Here is a 17,691-nt window from a genome sequence, read left to right as displayed (position 1 = left end):
ACCACTAGATGACAGTATAGCTCTGCAAGAACGTTCTGTTCTCGGTCCTTCACTCATGCTTCAAATCTTGAGCAGTTACATTTATTTTTGTTTAACTTTACAATGGTAACTTAACTTTAATACTTGTAGGCTATGTTATTATTTGTTAATGCCTCTGGGAAATAATTGGTTGTCATACCATCCACAGAAAGGGTTTCATGAAATAATATGCACACCTATGTAGAAGCTTGCTCAACACATACTACTAGCAGGATCAAGTCTAAGCGAAAAGCATGATTTGCAGAACTTAATTTACTACCAGAGAGTGCCACTTTATCGGCCGTTGCTTTGCTTATGCATTTGCTAGGTAGCAGCCAATCACAGCTGACACCGTTTTGCATTCAATCATATCTAAAAAAAAAAGTGTAACGACACAAAATTCTCTCAGTTCTTCACAATTCTAAATGCTACTTCTTACTTAGGTCCGTTCCTGCTTGTATTTGTCCCAAAACACGCCAGCCCACTGGGCATTTGCTATTAGTCGACTATAAATCTAGCATTTTAGTCTTTATTTTAGTCCAAGAAAACATCATTTTATTCGTCGAGTTTTAGTCAACAAAAACTGTCAACGTTTTAGTCTTGTTTTAGTCAGGACAATCATTTAACCCCTGTATTTTTTTTCTCTCTCCATAAGATTATGTTGAACATTTCAGATCTAGAACTATTTCATATAAAAATGTCTCTCTCTTTTTTTTTTTTATGAAAAACAACTTGACACACAATTACAGTGGCTACTATGGCTCCATGCTATGAGCAAGTAAGTTAATTAGCATTAGTTAGCGGTCGGTTTACATTAATGTTGGAATGTTACAGCCGTTGGATTAATGTTACGTTACTATAACTATATATATATATATACAGTATATATATATATTTTTTTTTTAACCTTTTACCGTGAAACTACCTCCTGTCTGTCCCATGTGTTTGTGTATGTTGCACTCGCTAGCTGGCTAGCTAGCTGCAGATTTGAAAGGGGGGGGGTGTCACATGACAGATTAGCAGAGACAAGATTTTACAAAATCATATCATTTTTGTCTCGTTTTTGTTAATAAACTAAAATGTCCACTTTTTTATTAAGTGAAGTACATTTTTGTCTCGTGTTCATTAGTCGACGAAAATACATACTGATTTAGTCCTAGTTATTGTTTATTAATGAAGGTTTTAGTCTAGTCTAGTTTTAGTCCAGTGAAAAATGTGTGTTGACAAAATGATTTTTGTTTAGTTTTTGTTGACAAATGTAACACTTCTGTACAGTATATGTTTGTCATGTTAATAAAAGAAATTTTTAATTGTCTGTTCTGTACAGTTAGGAGGCACAGAACAGAATCAAAACAAGTGGGAGGAAAATTATGGCTTAAGTTTATTCTACAATCATAACGACTCCACAGTGGTGAAGGCTAAACTTTGCTATAACAATCTTCAGTAGAAGTTTGAATTGTGACATTGCTGACATCATCTTTCCCAGTAATACTGTACTGCTTGTCCTCATTAGGGTTGCAGGTAGGCAGGTACACACTAAACGCAAGGCACATTCAGTACAGACAATCAATCTTTCACACTAATCAATTGTGAAGCTCTTCACAGATGCTGTATTCCTGCAACATTCATATAAGTGAGCCAACCAATGGAATATATTTTTTAGGCTCCCCTCTCCCAATTCCTTTGAAAAGCAAAACTTTGGAAAGAAACACCACACACGTAATGATGGTAATTGGCACATTTGCTTTATTTTGAAAACAGACATTGAAACCATTTTTTTTCCTCACAAGTTGGAACTCTTTGTTAGGTTGAAACTGGACATTGCACTCACTGGAACATAGGAAAAGTTTTTTTTTAATGTTTTTTTGTTTGTTTGCTCATTTGTGTGTTCATCTTTTTTTTAATGTATTTTTCTGTGCAAGAGGATTATCCCAATTCATATAAACTGTCATAACAACACCAAAGACATCAAAAAGAAGCCGCCACACCTCTTAAGTTTCGGTAAATGCGAAAAAGTTCCTCTCAGAGGGAGAGTTCCCATCATGCATCTGGTTCGATGGTTCATGCTACTGCTCTCCTATTTGGTTGGCAGAATATACGTTTTCATGTAATAATACTAAAGCAGATTTCTAATGTTTATTATACGAACATGGCATTTCAATGGCAACAGGTCCTTTTCTGCAAATGAGGGTCAAGACAGTTTGTAAAAGGGCTGTTAATCAAGCTTGAGTGACTCAAGCAAAGTAGTAGCGAGAGTAATAGTATTGTCCTATATGTTGTAGTATACAGCTCTCCAACTGGAAATGATCCACATTTAAGTATACATTCTTATCATAATGCGTTTTGTATTTCCTGTTTGCTGTGTTTTCAATACACTTGTAATGAAAACTTGAGTTGCATGTGAAAAACCAGCTTTTTTTTTGTGCGTGAGCTGGCCAAAGTACAGATTGAATTTGCAATGTGCAAGCAAATAAAGTTGGGTTTATTTGCTCAACATATTAAATGTGTATCAATCCAGTTGGGAGTTTTATAAACCACTGCCAAACCTTCTACAATACATAGCGGAAGATGCTAGAAATCAAATCTTTCTCCCCATCAGCATAACAATCATATTTCAGAATCATCAACAACAACAACATCATCACCACGTCATCATAGTATTAGCTTGAGCCAAAAAACTTCACGCTGGAAACTCCCCCAACATGAGAAAACCATTGCCACACAAAAAATGACAAACAAATAAAAACGGACTGCCTTTGCACTGGGAAGACAAAGAGCAACCTTTTTAGATTTTTGTTTTTCTTCATTCGCGTAATTCTTTTTGGAGGTTAGACTTTGCCTCAGTCGTCCTTGGACTCAGTGGCCTCGGCGGCTGCATCTGCTGGGGTTTCCCCCTCTGCTTTCGACTCCTCTGCAGCATCTGGGAGAAAGAGAGGAGACCAGAGGTTGGAAATAAAATTCAGAAGGAGAAAAATAAGGATTTTCACATCAGGGCCTGGAATAATTATAAGACTCGATCTGGCCCTTAGAGATACTGAGCATCAAAGATCATTGATTCAAAGAGCATTTCAAACAATATGCAGTATATACACTTCAAGTGTGAGTGAGCCGATGCTGCTCACACTCATAAGTGCTTAAGAGTGTACGGCAGAAGTTGCTCATGTCTGAGATATCATACCAACTGTAAATCATAAGATGGGCATGTGCTCCTAATGGGTCTTCAATATTTAAAGTGAGCACTCCAACCTGTCATATCTGATATTGTGTGATGGCCTCAGGGTAAACCACTGGCAGAAACATCTAAAGTTGATACGTGTACATATAATGATCCATTGCAAAGTACGTTGTTTCCTTGTGGTGAAAATCATTTTTGTTCGGTGTGTTAAACTTATTCAACTCTTGAAAACTAACTGGTGATATCATAACCATGACTCTGCAATGAGCTCACCCTCTTTTAAGGGTGACATCATCACTTTAGAAACTGGGAAGCTGACGTGTGTTTGTACCTTTCAGAGTGTGTGAGAGAGAGTGTATGTAGGGGGGGGTGGGGCAGATTACATTAAATGTGCATAAGACTCAAGACATTATGAGTCACATCGGAGAACTTAAAGGTCGGGTATAATTAGCATGTGAATGCAGTCTGAGTCACGTACTGTATAAAGTAAAAAAAAAAATAAAAAAAAAAGATGGAGTGATTGCAGATGAGATCACGATCATCATCGTTTTTCTTTGGATGGTCTTAGTCAGCAACTATATTGCTTTCCTGATTTGAGTTTGATTTGGGACACACGATGAGAAGCCAACCACTCACATGCACACTTATTGGCAAGTCACAGTTTCCGACTAACTTTTGGGAAGCCAGTATTTTCTAAGGGCACTCGGGGTAGTTTGCAGTTGCACATGTGCCTCGCTGTTCTAAAGCTCAGAACTCGACTCTCGTCTCCAGCCTGTATGTGTAAATGATGCGTGATCTCACTGTGCTTGCGTGGGTTGTCACCAGGTACTCCAACCAGGCTTTTTTCTACATTTGAAAGACACGTTCAATCATTTGAAGATTCAAATTTGTTTATAGGTATGAATGTGAGAGAATGGTTGTTTGTCTACAGTACATGTGCCCTGCCTTTCACAAAAAAACATTTGCTGGGATATGCTGCAGATAATCCGGAGCTAATAATGGATGGATGGATGGAGTTCTGCAAAGCTCTCTCGTGTCTGCTTGTTCATGTCAATTTATGTTGCAATATAAACAGAGCACCCCTTTCACTGCTCTGCTAATGACACCTAACTCTCTAATGTATTGCATATTGCAGCTGTCAGGCGGCATGGCTCAGTGGTAGAGTGGGTGAATGTGAGGTTTCAATTGTAAAACGCTTTGGGCCGTTGCGCTATATAAAAAGCAGTCCATTTACCATAGAGTTAATGTTTGTTTGCAAAAGATCACTCATTTGAATTTGATACAGGCAACAGGTTAAAAAAACGGGGACAGTTTGACGTAGACCATTACAGATGTGCAAGTTTCCCATGTCATGTGTACTAACACACCCCTAAACCATCACAAATGCTGGCTTTTGAACTTTTTGCTTCAACAATTTGACTGGTCCTTTTCCTCTTTGACACGATGTCTATGATTTCCAAAAACTCGGAATGTGGACTCGTCAGACCACAGCACACTTTTAGATCTAGATTCAATGATATATAGATTGTTCATTATTATTATTATTATTATTATTATTATTATTATTATTATTATTATTATTATTATTATTATTATTATTATTATTATTATTAGGGAATCCATTTTGTCATCTGGAAATTCTGACCAATAAAAAAAACGACCTTTTAGCATTAGCCTAGCAACTAGGATGTTTTGTTTACACCACAAGAGGTTGTATTATGACCTTGTGTTGGTTCATATATGTAATGATGTAGCTTTAAATTAAATGTGCTGCTGCTTCAGAGAACCCCAAGCCTTCTGTTGATATAATTGATGTTTCGTGCATGGCAGCAGCCATATACTATCGTTGATTTCTGGACTTTTGCCACAGAGGTGTCACTGCACCATCTCAAGAAAAGCATTTGTTTGAGGAATTAAGGTAACAAATTCACATCAATTCCCATTGGGAAAGTGATCCATGTGTATTTTTCTGGGGTTTGACACAAATCTGTAAATTGATCCTTTTCACATGGTCAATGCTTGTTTTTACAGTCCAAAATAAAGTGGTTGTTGTTGTTTTTATTGTGTGCAGTGTACCTGGAACTGACCAACATGCTTATTCAACATGTTTACCATTTACGATTGCCAACTGTTTACCAAGCATATCGGAAAGCAAAAATACTTTAGACAAATGAGTCTTTGGTCAGAAAAGGTGAATTGGGTTCAAGATCAGCCTGATTGTGTCCATCCGTGTATCGGGACTGAAGTTCTGTTAATCAAGCAGATGGGGGCCACCAGTTCCTTGTGTGTGACAGACATCCCCGGTGTGGATCATGACCGGTAAGGCTCATTAATCATTCATCTGAATCGGAACACCTGTTATCTGTGCTCTGCTCTATGCAGGCCAGCTATCCCATCGAGGTGGTAACCATGACAACGCAGAGACAGGGCTGCTTGGTGACCTAGATTCAGTGTAGCTCTCAAGTTGGTGTGCGCGTTTGTGGGTGTGTGTCTCACGCCCCTGCCTATTCCAGACCGAGCATGCTCCATCAACCCTACTGTACCTGTCTGACCCAGACAGGAGAATCCTGGGACCACAAATAGTAGCTCTGAATTGCATGTAGCAGTACTGGGTTCTCTCTTTCCAAAGTGCCTATCATGGTTAATAGAATAGTGATTTCATTGGGAAACAAATGTGTTGTGATGTTTAGAGTTTTTTGACGTTATGTCCCAAGATTGCTGTTCAAACAATCTTGTGAGTTCAATTCATAAATGCCACTTTTTCTTTGGCAGTGGGGCAGTTGTGATTTAGCCCTATGAACTCTGCCTAGTAACAATATGCAAAATTATTAGGAAATTAAAACTGAGCATTTCTGTTGCTTTTGCGTTGCAGTACCCGCTATTAGTGATGGGAAAATGAAGCTTCATGAAGCACTTGCGATACTTTTTGACTCCTCAAGATGGCACTCACGATTCAAAGATGCAATGCAAATGTAATCCATTTTCATTGCACTTGCCTTTATCTTTAAACCAAGAGCACCATCTAGAGGAGTCAAAAAGTATCACAAATGCTTCATGAAGCTTCATTTTGCCATCACTACCCGCTATCAAGTGTAGTGAAATTAATTTTGTAAGATTTATTTTGTAATGTGCCGTTGGAACAAAACTTGGATGAAAAATAGTACATCACACAGCAAGAGAGTACGTGTAGTTTTTATTTAATTTTTTAATGTTTTTATTTATTTATTCATTTTCTTTCTTGGGTTCTTATTTGTGATAACAGCATTAGTTATTTCCTGGCATATGTTTCATGCCACGTTTTGATTCCATTTTCTCCCTCATCGTCTTGTCTCATCTAATGTGGTGCTCCAATGTCTGTGCTAACCAGCAGAGGCCGGCCAAAAATCTTTAAATCTTGTAGACATGGCAAGCAGACATTCCCTGAGATGCTTGCCAAGTGGACGATAGGAAAGCATATCAATTATTTTTATTGGGCATTTTAATTGTAGAGTGTTAAAGTGCATATTAGTCTGTGAACTCAGTACCCCTCTCACACCGTTATGTAAGGAACCATTTATGGTTCCCATGAGCTCAAAAACTGCAATTGTTCCTGTTTTGAAGTATTTTTGTTTTGGATACTGTATTTTTGTTAATAATAAATAATAACACTGGTCAACACAAATTTTTGTGCCAATTTTTTTTTTTTTACAGTTTTAGGGTATTTGGATGTCACTGAATCTGGAAATGACATTGGGGGGTTTTGTGAATTGGCTCTAGCTTTTGAGATATTCCATAATTTTGTTATTTTAAAAAGTGCTTAAAAAAACGCATATTTTGACATTGGTATCCTCTTTATGCTACAACTATGAGTCTGTGTCTGTCTTTTCAAGCATATCCATACAGTATTCTTGCATTTTTTATGCAATATTGTGAAAGATAACAATCGTTCTTCCTTCTATATAAGCAAATCATGTTTCATGTGAACCTTTAGCAAAAATTCACATCCACCATGTAATGAACACGTGGATGCTTGTTTTACTTTTATTCGAGAATAAATGACAAGCATTTTGATATCCCCAAATGGATTAGCAATTAATCAATTGTCAAAAATATTGAACTCTCAAAGATTTTAGAATTTTCTGACTCAACAGCCCAAAATTACCCAGAAACCTGTAAAACTTGAAACAAGCTATATATTTTTTGGTTGGCCAACGTAATCCGTACCTTTATCTTTTGTTTGGTCAAGCTCCTCCTTCTCTGCTGTCGGGCTGACAGCAGCAGGCACGTCGGCTTGTCTGGCCTCCTCCTTTTTCTCCTCGCCCTCCTCCACCTTCTTGTCAGCCGCGGCTGGGGCCTCCACATCTTTGGGTTTCTCTTCAGCCTTCTCCTCGGCCTTTGGCTCCTCTTTGGGGGGCTCGGAGGATGCTGCGGTAGAGACGGGGGCAGGTGCTGCCCCTACAGGAGACGTTGCTGCTCCTGCAGGAGAGGGCGCAGCGGCTGCTGGTGAGTTAGCAGGCTTTTCTGTCACGGGACTTTTGGCTTGGCTCGTTTGCTCTCCCTTTTTTTCCTTCTCTTCTGCAGCGTCCCCCTCCTCAGCTGCGGATCCATCTGCTTTCTTCACCTCTTCGCCACCCTCTGTTGCTTCTTCTGCAGCAGCAGGATTGTCTCCGTCCTTCTCTTCCTCTCCATCTTTCATCTTTTTCCGAGTTATGTGTCCACGGAAGCTAGCCTGTATTTTGGTGGCAGCCTTATGGGCCTTGTCTTCAGGTTTGTTGGTGGTGCCATCCTGCTCGATCTTCTGGTCCACATCCTCATTTTTCTCCACCTGGTTGTCAAGAAAGGAGATGTAATAAAAATACACTGAAAACTATGTATATTGTGACCGGCATGAATGTACAAATATCGAGTATTCTAATACAGTGGTGAAGTCAATTGCTTGACAACGATCATCTCAAGCTATCATGCTGGCATACCTTATTATTTACCTTATAGGTAAATAATGGATTGAGTTGAAAGTTCAGAGGAGACAAAAGGCTAGAAGTAAATGCTTTAAAGATGGAAAAAGGACAGGTGTTAGTGAGCTTGAAAATTGGTAAGCCTGATGTAGAAATACTGGACAGGTTGGGTCAACGTTCTGGGACTAGTTAGGAGAAAATGCAAGTGTAAGACGGGATGAGGACCATGATTAGGAAAAGGACAAGGAGTTATGTTAAAAGGGCACCATTATATTACCTTTGGTTACTGGATCCAAAGCTGTCCATCAAATAGTGGGTTGTGTTATGAGTCATTTAATCATCTAATGAAAAGAAATCAAATCAAATAAAGGAAAAAATGATGAGCACTGAAAATGCAAACAAAATGTTACAGTACATTCAAAATAAATAAGCAAACAAATTTAGTTTAAATATTCGTTGAACCAATCAAAAGCATTTAATGTACACATTAAAAAAACGAATAAGCAACATTAAGCCAAAACAAATTGTGCATGCAAGCTGTGTAACATAAGTAAGGTCAAATAATAAAATCAAAATTTTCATTACCATAATATTTTCTATGTCTAGTCTAAACACGGCACTGTGATTAATACTGCGTTTGTGGAATATTAATTAAGCAACACCCGTGTTTATCTATTTCAGGGGGCGGCCATTTTGCCACGTGCTGTCAACTAAAAATGACTTCACAGTTGCTTTGGGCTCAGGTAACGACCAATCATGACTCATGACTTGTTTTTAGCGTTTGGTCATGTGACATTCGCAGGATAAGCTGTGATTGGAAATTACTTCTTCACTTAGGCATTGCGATGTCATTTTCAGTCGACAGCAAGTGGGAAAATGGCTGCCCCCGAAGATGGATAAAATCGGGTGGAATTTTCTACTTCCCTCATATTACACAATCATGATATTAATCAGAATGCTGTGTTTAGACTAGTGGGGGCGCATAGAACATTATTGTAAAGACATTTTTGACATCTTTTTTAACAATGATTTATATGGAGTAAGAAGCTGATTTTACATTGCCAAGTGCTATTCAGTGCCATTTTCAATCATGATGAATTCTGTAATCGACAAATTGTTGAATGGCTTGATACTGCTACAGAAAATAATCAAGGAAATAGTCAAACATAGAAATGAGGATTTGTTATGGTGTACATTAATATTACCTATAATATCCTCTAAATAGAAAAAAATCCAATATTTAAGTTGTTCTCAAAATAATGGGTCCAGCTTTCTGTGACTCAATCTCATCTGGCTGCTAGGGAACCAACCGCCTGCTTCAATTTCCTCAGCATTCACTACCATGTCCCTTCCAACTATCAAAGGTTACCTTGGCAACCAGAGTGCTAACTCATCACAGTGCTGTCTGCTGGTTGGTGCAATGAAAGACATTCCCGATCGGCAGTGTGTACCTGACCTCTTGGCAGCCAATAGGAGCACATAAATCAGGGGTTGCAATCAGCTTGCCCTAAGAGCGTGTACTGTGTGAGGAACTGTCAGAGTGCAGTGGGGTGGGGGTGGGGTGGTCAAGAGGGGATGAGAGACTTTTTTTTTTATCACTTCCCTCAGTCTATGGCTATAATGTTGCATTGTAGGTTATTGGTCATATATATATATATATATATATATATATATATATATATATATATATATATATATATATATATATATAAGTGCTGTCAAAGTTAAAGTTAACTGATTAATTAATTTTAAAAAAAATTGTGTATCACATTTCGAATATTTGTTCATGTCAAAATATTGGGGTCATTTTTTTCCATTTTAAATTATGCAAGTAATTAACTGATTAGAAAATGAGGAGGAATCAAAAAATCAAAAAATGTTGAAGACGTCCTCATAACATTAAATGTCAAAAGAATGAACACATAACCAGTGCTCTTCAAATTTGGCAGGAATTTTTTAGGGTTAAAAAAGCCTTTTTTATTAAGCAATTAATCGTGATTAATCAAAATTCTAAAATGTGATTAATCTGGTTTTAAAAAATGTAATAGTTTGACAGCTCTAATATATATATTCTAGGTTTCAGATAGCTGTCAGTGTGCTAGCATATCCGTGTGTCATGATTTAGGATGTTCAGGCCCTAAAACCAACATGTCATTTTCAGGGTCAAAGTGTCAGCTCAATATTGCAGCAGCGACGACATGGTGCAACAATATTTACGTTCGCCCCCGAGGGATCGAAGGGTGTAAATCCTGCCTCAAAATAACGCCGCAATTTAAGCTTCATTCTATTAAGTTCAGGATTATGGTTGTACACACAGTAAGTTCTGTAAATTTTACTCTAAACATACTGTGTGTATGTTTGGTCCCACTCTAAACAGAGTAAAATTTACACTTGGTAGAGAGTAAAAAAAAAAAGTCACTCAAGGGTTGGGGAACAAACCCACAACTTCATGTTGAGACATGCAGCTCCTACTGTGTGATAGTTTATCACTTGACAGCTGAAATAATCTCCAAGAGACCAAAAATTATGTTTTTGGTCTCCTTTTGGATATAAGCAAATAGTAGGAGTGGCATAGCTCAGGTGGTAGAGTGGCAGTCTCCCAAGCTCAAGGTCATGAGTCCGTTGCTAAACTCTTGTGTAACTTTTTTTTTTTTAATAAACCACAAAATTGTAGTCCAAATCTCTCCTTGCAAAAGTTACTTACAATTTCTGAGTGAAAACATCTTGAATAGATTTTTTCCATTGGGTAGGCAAATTCTCTCATACACACTAAAAATACTTTGAGTAAAATTTACTTGAATATTTTAATCTCTTCCAAGTGGGAATTTTACTCTGTTTGGAGTGGGACCAAATAGACTCTGTTTAGAGTAAAAATAATAATAATTTACTCTACAGAATTGACAGTGCATATGTACACTACTTTGTGAAAAGATAAAGTAGTACTGCTAGAACACCGTCATACCTTGTGTGTAATATGCAAGGTCCCAGGTGACTTATTGGGCCTTTTATCACGACTGATCTCATTGGTGCTTACAATTGCCAAAATTTGACCCAAGCACTTAACTCTAAATAGAATTACTTACTTGCTGCATACAATGAATCAGAGAGGGAGCGAAGGAGACAGCAACGGACGAGGGTGTCTGGGAATATGGTGCTATGACATCATTATTGGATGGGAGGGGGTTGTCAGCTACTTTAGAGATTAGGGTGTGTGAGTGCAAATGTAATAACGTGCCAAAAATGATCTCATATGAGTTTATGAGGATGAAGGGGAAGATCATCATCTTGGTTTGACCGCTTTTGTGGCATCACCATTTGCATTATTGATACTGATTTTTTTTTGTTTCCGTTACAAAACGCTTGACTTCCTGATACACTTACTTTCTTTGGACTTTTACACTCTAAAAACAGATTAGTCAAATCTACCCCCAAAAAAGGGTTAAATCTGACCAATCTAGCTGGGCCCGGTTGTTCAATTCTCGGTTATTTTAACCACTGTTTAACCCCTAACCACCGGTTATATTCTTAACCCACCGTTAACTAACCGACTGTTAAATATGCGATGTTCAAAACGTGGTTAGTCACGCTGTTAGTTAACGGCACCGTTAAAGTTAACCGTGCCGTTTACCGTTTAATATCCCGCATTTCCTCTTTTTGTTTACTTTCAAGTCGGCAAAAGGAATGGATACTATCCAAACGACCAACCAAACAAACGTTATTTAATCAATTGAAGCAATTTCGGAGTTTTTGTGAAATAATTTATTATTTTTTAATTCCTTATAATTTATTAATATTTTGTGCAATATTTTTGTATTTTTGCCAATATTTTTGTAGCATAGAATATTGCATGTTTTTGTTTGATTTTGTTTCTCATATTTGTGTCTGGTTTTTTTTCTTTCTAATGTAATGGTATTTTTGACAGATTTTTATTTTTGGTGTAATATTTTTGATAGAATTGCATTTGTCTTGTTTTTGTATTTACATGCTTCTAATATGTGTGTATTTTTTATCTAATACTTTTCTTCTTATCTAATACAAATTATTACTAATATTTGTAATTACTGTTTTAAATTGAACTTCATTAAAAATATTATTATAATAATAAATTGAAATTAATTTAACATAAATAATTAGCCGCTATTCACAGGGTTTTTGTCTGTTTGGTTATTGACATGAAAGCAAACAAGAAACATTACTGGTAACCTCTCTATGCAATTACCTCCCACTAAATGTTGGGCAAGCCCCCTCTATGTCCATTTTTAGAACTCATCTTAAAAAACAAATTTTTATTTTTTCTCTTTTGACTTTCATCAGAATAATCACCAATGTCAAAGTCAAGCCCTCGGTAGACTCTCTCTTTTTTGCGCTCAACGGGCATCATGAAGGCAGCACGAACGCAGAGTTAACCACACTGTTAAAAAGTTAGCGGCGATCCTTAGGTGTGTTAACTTTAACAGCAAGTTAACAGCGGGTTAAAGTTAACAGAGTTTTGAACAACAAAATAACAGTGCCATTAAAGTTAACGATCAGTTAAATCTACTTAACCAGTCCCGAAAGATATAACCGAGATTCCCCCCCAAAAAGTACCACTGATTGTCACACCCACCCAAGTGGGGCAAAATTAGTTCTCTGCAATTGACCCATCCCCTGAGGGGCCACGCTCAGGTATCATTTGGTGACCTAAAACCCCTGACTCCAATCCTCGATATTGATTGTAAAGCAGGGAGGCAAATCGGTCCCATTTCTACAGTCTTTGGTATGACCCTGCCAAGGAATGAACCCACAACCTCCCAGTCTCAGGGCAGACACTCTACCACTAGGCCACGGAATTGGTCGCACATAGTGATCTATCTAGACACACATTTCCATTTTTAAAACACTATATTTTTTATATATAATATATTGTAATAACTTATAATAATTAATAAATACATTTAGAATACAATAAATTGATACTATAAATATATTTACAAGTGATCTATCTAGACTTACATTCTATTGTAACCAATTTCATTGGTTGTTTGGCTAACCAATAAAATGTGTATGCCCGTTACCACCCGCAATGGTCAATGTCTGACCAAGCTATTGATTAATCAAGGCAATATGAGCTTGACCTACTAGATAGGTAGTTTTTTTTTAACCTAACCATTTAACAGTGTATGATGATAAATCATACAAATGTTCTTCAAAAATGTCATTATAAGCTTTTTGTATATTGTATTACAAAAACATATTCAGTTTCTCCTATTTATTATATTCCACCTCAAAACTCTCCCTGCAAATCTGCTTCTTGTGACTGTTAATTGAACCCTGGTCACGTATCCCCCTGCAGGCGCTATTCCCATCGGTATGTGTGCGGCACATATTTTCATTCAAAAATTTGGCTGCACTGCCCGCGGGTACATACAGACCACTCCTGTTAGGAGACCACCATTTCACTCTGATGACAATTAGCAGTCAAATAAGGAATTGTACAAATTAGCCTGTAATGTATTCCTACCCAAAGATACTTAATGTTAACTCGTTAACCATTTTTGCAAAATGAATTGATTTTCATGGCAATTATGTGATCTGCATACAAAAGCTATGATGTTGAAAGATTACAAGGAGTGACGAATAAACGGTCATCCTCATTCTTAGACGCTAAAAGCACAACATTGATCAAATTAACCGCCTAACTCAGAGTCACGTAATAAAAGTCCGAATGTGTTCAGTTCATAATCTGACCGCTGGATGTATGTATTACATCTGCAGTCTGTTACGCTCTCGTCTGCCTCTGCCCTTGGGTGGGCACCAGCTGTCGTGAGAACCACACCCAGAGTCATCGGCTATAGATCTATAACCACTCACACACACACACACGCACACGGACACCCCATCCCCCACCAGTGACACGGTAGCAATCCACCACCTCGGTGTCTCGTTGCCGGTGCCGTTAGGGACGTGTTTCAGAAAGGGGGATGAAAGGATGGGGACAGTTGAGTGTTCGGCTGAGTGATGGCTGATGTGCCATGCAACCATTTGTCACAAAAATGAACCCATCTGGTACGTGGTTTCCTTTTTCCATCACCACTCAGGCGACCGGAAATGATTCGATTGAAAAGTATATAAAGTGTCAAGAATATCGGTTTCATTTGTGATTATTGGATAATTCTGCAGTGTGTTAATAGACAGACCTGTCATGTGTTTTTTGGAACAACGGTATTAGTTATAGGATCAAAATGCCAAGTCTGATTTTAGTTACTGATGGTGAAATAATCCAGACACCGAGCGGCACTGCTGAACATCTGCCTCATGTTGTCTGTGCTGTCTTCACTTTGTTTCGTACCAAGCCAGCCATCCTTTCATTCTCTCTCTCACTCTCTCTCTCTCTCTCTCTCACTGTCTCGCTCACCCAGGCAGACTCATCGTAGCACCACACCCTTGTAGCAGACTATCTCCTGCAGATGAGTCGAGGGCAGCTCAGGTGGCGACGGCCACAGCCCCCCCTGGCCGCCGTCGCCGCGTCAGCCCTCGTACTCGTCCATCAGTGAGCGATGTTACAGGGTGTGCGGCTTCGTTTACGACGAATGCGCCGCGCCGACTAATATGCGACCATATGCTAGCATCATTAGATCCTCTGGAGCAGCCTTTAATTCAATTACACTGACTTGCTGTCTGAACAAAGGCTCTGCAATCGCCAGTGATCTGACAAGGGAGCGAGGGATGAGGAGAGCTGCAGGTGGGGGAGGAGAGGAGAGGGAAAGGATGGCTGGACATGATGTGGTGGCCACAGGAGAATGGAAGAATGGCCTGTGTGGGCTGTGGCTTACGCTACGGCTAAATCAAAGTTTAAGCAGCCATGAGAATCATTCATGGTGGGTGGGGGCAGAAAGTGGAGGCAGACGTGACAGGCAGGTGTGGTCTTGATCTGAGGATGAATTAAAAATGGTAGTGGGGCAGAGCTAAGAAGAAGCTATTAGGTTGAATTTGATTCGGCAACTTAGCCGAACATTATTATCGGAAGCTAATAGTGTGATACTGCTAGCTAAAGGTTCTGCTTCTTAAAAGACTCGGGGGGTTTTTTTTTTTGGACTTAAGATGGGACCTCGACCAGAAAAAGACCTAAACGCAGGAGCCTCATTTTTCCATCGATAAATAAAAGCTACTGAATTTGAATTGTGTCCAAAGACAAAAGCTAAACCTGGAGTTGACAGCCACTCCCTTAGCACATCATGCTAGCACCCATAGCAACACTGTTCAACAGAAAACGGAGGATCTTTTTGACACAATTAGTCGAAGCATCGAAGCAGGTGAAGGAAGACAAATGTTTTAGGTTCATCCCCGCGGTGGCACTCATGCTTGAAGCAGCCTGCAGTGGGGAAGGAAAGCTCACGAAAAGCCGGCGCCTCACCCACCACATGGCTGCAGTGTGCAGCGTGCCGGCTATCCCCCCCTCCCCCTCCATGTTTCCGCCCCTTCTTCCCCACATCCAACTATCATCCCTCGCTCTGCCACCTTCCACTTTCATTTCCTTTCTACCGTCCTGCACCCGCTCCACCTCCCCATTAAGTCTCATTTAAATCGTTATTTTACTCTTTCTCTCCTCCTCCCTTGCACTTTTCGTTGTATCTACAGTGCACAGAAAATGTTCATTGTGGTACTCCTGTTACTCTTTTTTTTACTTCTGCCTTTTCTGCTCTTCTTTCAGCTGTCATGCTTCCTTAATTTCTGCCTTCTGCCCGCCACAGTCAATATGACTCATCCAGAAATTAATGAAGCAATCAAGTGCAGAATACAGCATGGCATCAATCCGATAAAATCACATTCACGTTTGATTAACGACAGTGGCGGGAAAATGATTCTTGTCACTCAAAACTGAAAATATCCCCGGCTTAATGGCTAATGCAATGATGAGCACCTCTTCTTTCTCTGGCACTATTTGGATCCACCCATTTCCATGCAGCACCTTGTCTGCCTTTTTCTTTCCTTCTTTTTTTTTTTAATTCTCAGCGAACACCAGCCTTTCACACCCTTTAAACGAGTGCACACTTCATTGTACCCTCCATTGGCAGAATCCACTCATGGAGCTGGAGGGTTATGATAATCTATTTAGAGTCATTTATTCCCATTGTAATCCCTCGAGGCCGCTGACATGATGGTGCTGCTCACTCACTCTGCACCCCACCCTTTTTTTTCCTCCTCCTCACTGTGGAAATGTACTTTTTTGGGTGTTGGCCGCAATTCTCAAGACAATTGAAAGTATGATTTCATCGTGTTAAAGTTTGCTGCCATTAAAATGAATAATGAAGCTCTTTATTTGATAAGGTTTTTTTTTTTTACAGTACAGAAGCTATCAAGTGTCTCTCAATATTCTTTCGCGTTTAACAAGTGCATGATCAATAAGAAGGGATGCCGCTTCAGATCAAATTGCAGTCTTAAACTGTAAATACACTTTGAGTAGCAACATCCATTCATGGAGGAAAATCACATCCACAAGGCGTGTCTGGGGTCTCTGTAGAGAAACCACCATAAGGACCAACCGGGCCCCAAAGTCCAAGTCATTTACATCAACGACTTCTACAACCTCTGACTGACAGCAAAGCAACACTCAAAAGTTCAAAGCTGAGATTTTGTCACATGATGGAGCTGAACAATTGAAATAAATGGATGAAGCAAATGAGAGCAGTTTACCGGTTTGGTTCTTCGTATGCAGCACAGCATAGTTGTCGTCGTAGTATCCTCCCTTTTTCTTCTCGCCTTCTTTCTTTCCCTTTTCCTTCTTTTCTCTTCTACTCTCACCCCTCGCTCGCCGCTCGCTCGCTCGCTCTCTCTCTCTCTCCCTCTCGCGTGCACACACTCACACACACTCACACACACACGTTCTCTCTCTCTCCCTCTCTCTCTCTCTGTATCAACAGCTATGCTGCCCAGTGCGTTTACTCTTCCCAGTCTGCACATACACGCTTGCTTTAGTCAGTGTGCCTGGTTGCACCTCGCTCTTGCTCTCTCTTTCTTGCTCCCCCCCCCCTCCCTCCACTTTGCCTGACAATGACTACAAGCCCGCCCTTTAAAACCCCACCCTTTGCCTCGCCCCTTCCATCCCTCTGTCCTTCTTCACACTATCCCCCACTTCCATATTCCCTTCTCACCTATTTAATATCAGCACTCTTCTTTCTTTCTTTGCATTTTCTCGTCCTCCTTCAGCCAAGCTATAGCAAAACCCTGACCTCTACTCAAGTCTTATTTTAATGTTTTTCTATTGAGTTCTCAACACTCCTCCACTTTTTCACACAATAAGCCCCCCCCCCCCCCCCAAAATAGATGTTCTTGGAAACTGATTTTCTTCTTGTTAGGCAACCACTCGGACTGCACAATCCACTCTGAGGGTCTCACATTAGTGTAAACTCAACATCCAAATTGCCAAGGCAATGCCCAAAGCATGTTTTGTGGAAGTGCCAGCGTCCGCGCTTGCCAGTAGAGAAATGTGAAAGTGAGCAGAGATGATAGCGCATGCATAGATGCACGCACGCACGCAGTGCTCTTAGGACACGTCAGCCTCGCCATCATCCCACCAGCCCACCC

General features: G+C 39.5%; 1 protein-coding gene across 1 annotated transcript; it reads right to left on the bottom strand.

Annotated features, from left to right (window-relative positions):
* Nucleotides 1–1,741: 1,741 nt before the first annotated feature.
* gap43 (growth associated protein 43) lies at nt 1,742–17,101 on the bottom strand. Its single transcript, XM_086081186.1, has 3 exons — nt 16,801–17,101; nt 7,397–7,997; nt 1,742–2,938 (listed from the first exon to the last, which is right to left on the bottom strand). The coding sequence occupies exons 1-3, from the start codon at nt 17,065–17,067 to the stop codon at nt 2,859–2,861; spliced, it is 948 nt and encodes a 315-aa protein (XP_085937312.1). The 5' UTR covers nt 17,068–17,101; the 3' UTR covers nt 1,742–2,858.
* Nucleotides 17,102–17,691: the final 590 nt, after the last annotated feature.

Source organism: Leptonotus elevatus, chromosome 7, assembly GCF_054856555.1.
Source record: "Leptonotus elevatus isolate MCC_2025b chromosome 7, RoL_Lele_1.0, whole genome shotgun sequence".
Taxonomy (NCBI): Eukaryota; Metazoa; Chordata; class Actinopteri; order Syngnathiformes; family Syngnathidae; genus Leptonotus; species Leptonotus elevatus.
This window is presented reverse-complemented; position numbering and strand designations above follow the sequence as displayed.

Excerpts from the sequence above, each read along its gene's own strand:
- gap43 (XM_086081186.1), bottom strand. The coding sequence starts at position 17,067 with ATGTGCAGACTGGGAAGAGTAAACGCACTGGGCAGCATAGCTGTTGAT. Across the intron at positions 7,998-16,800 it reads GCATACGAAGAACCAAACCG|GTGGAGAAAAATGAGGATGT; the intron begins GTAAACTGCTCT and ends CTTGACAACCAG. Across the intron at positions 2,939-7,396 it reads TGACCAAACAAAAGATAAAG|ATGCTGCAGAGGAGTCGAAA; the intron begins GTACGGATTACG and ends TCTTTCTCCCAG.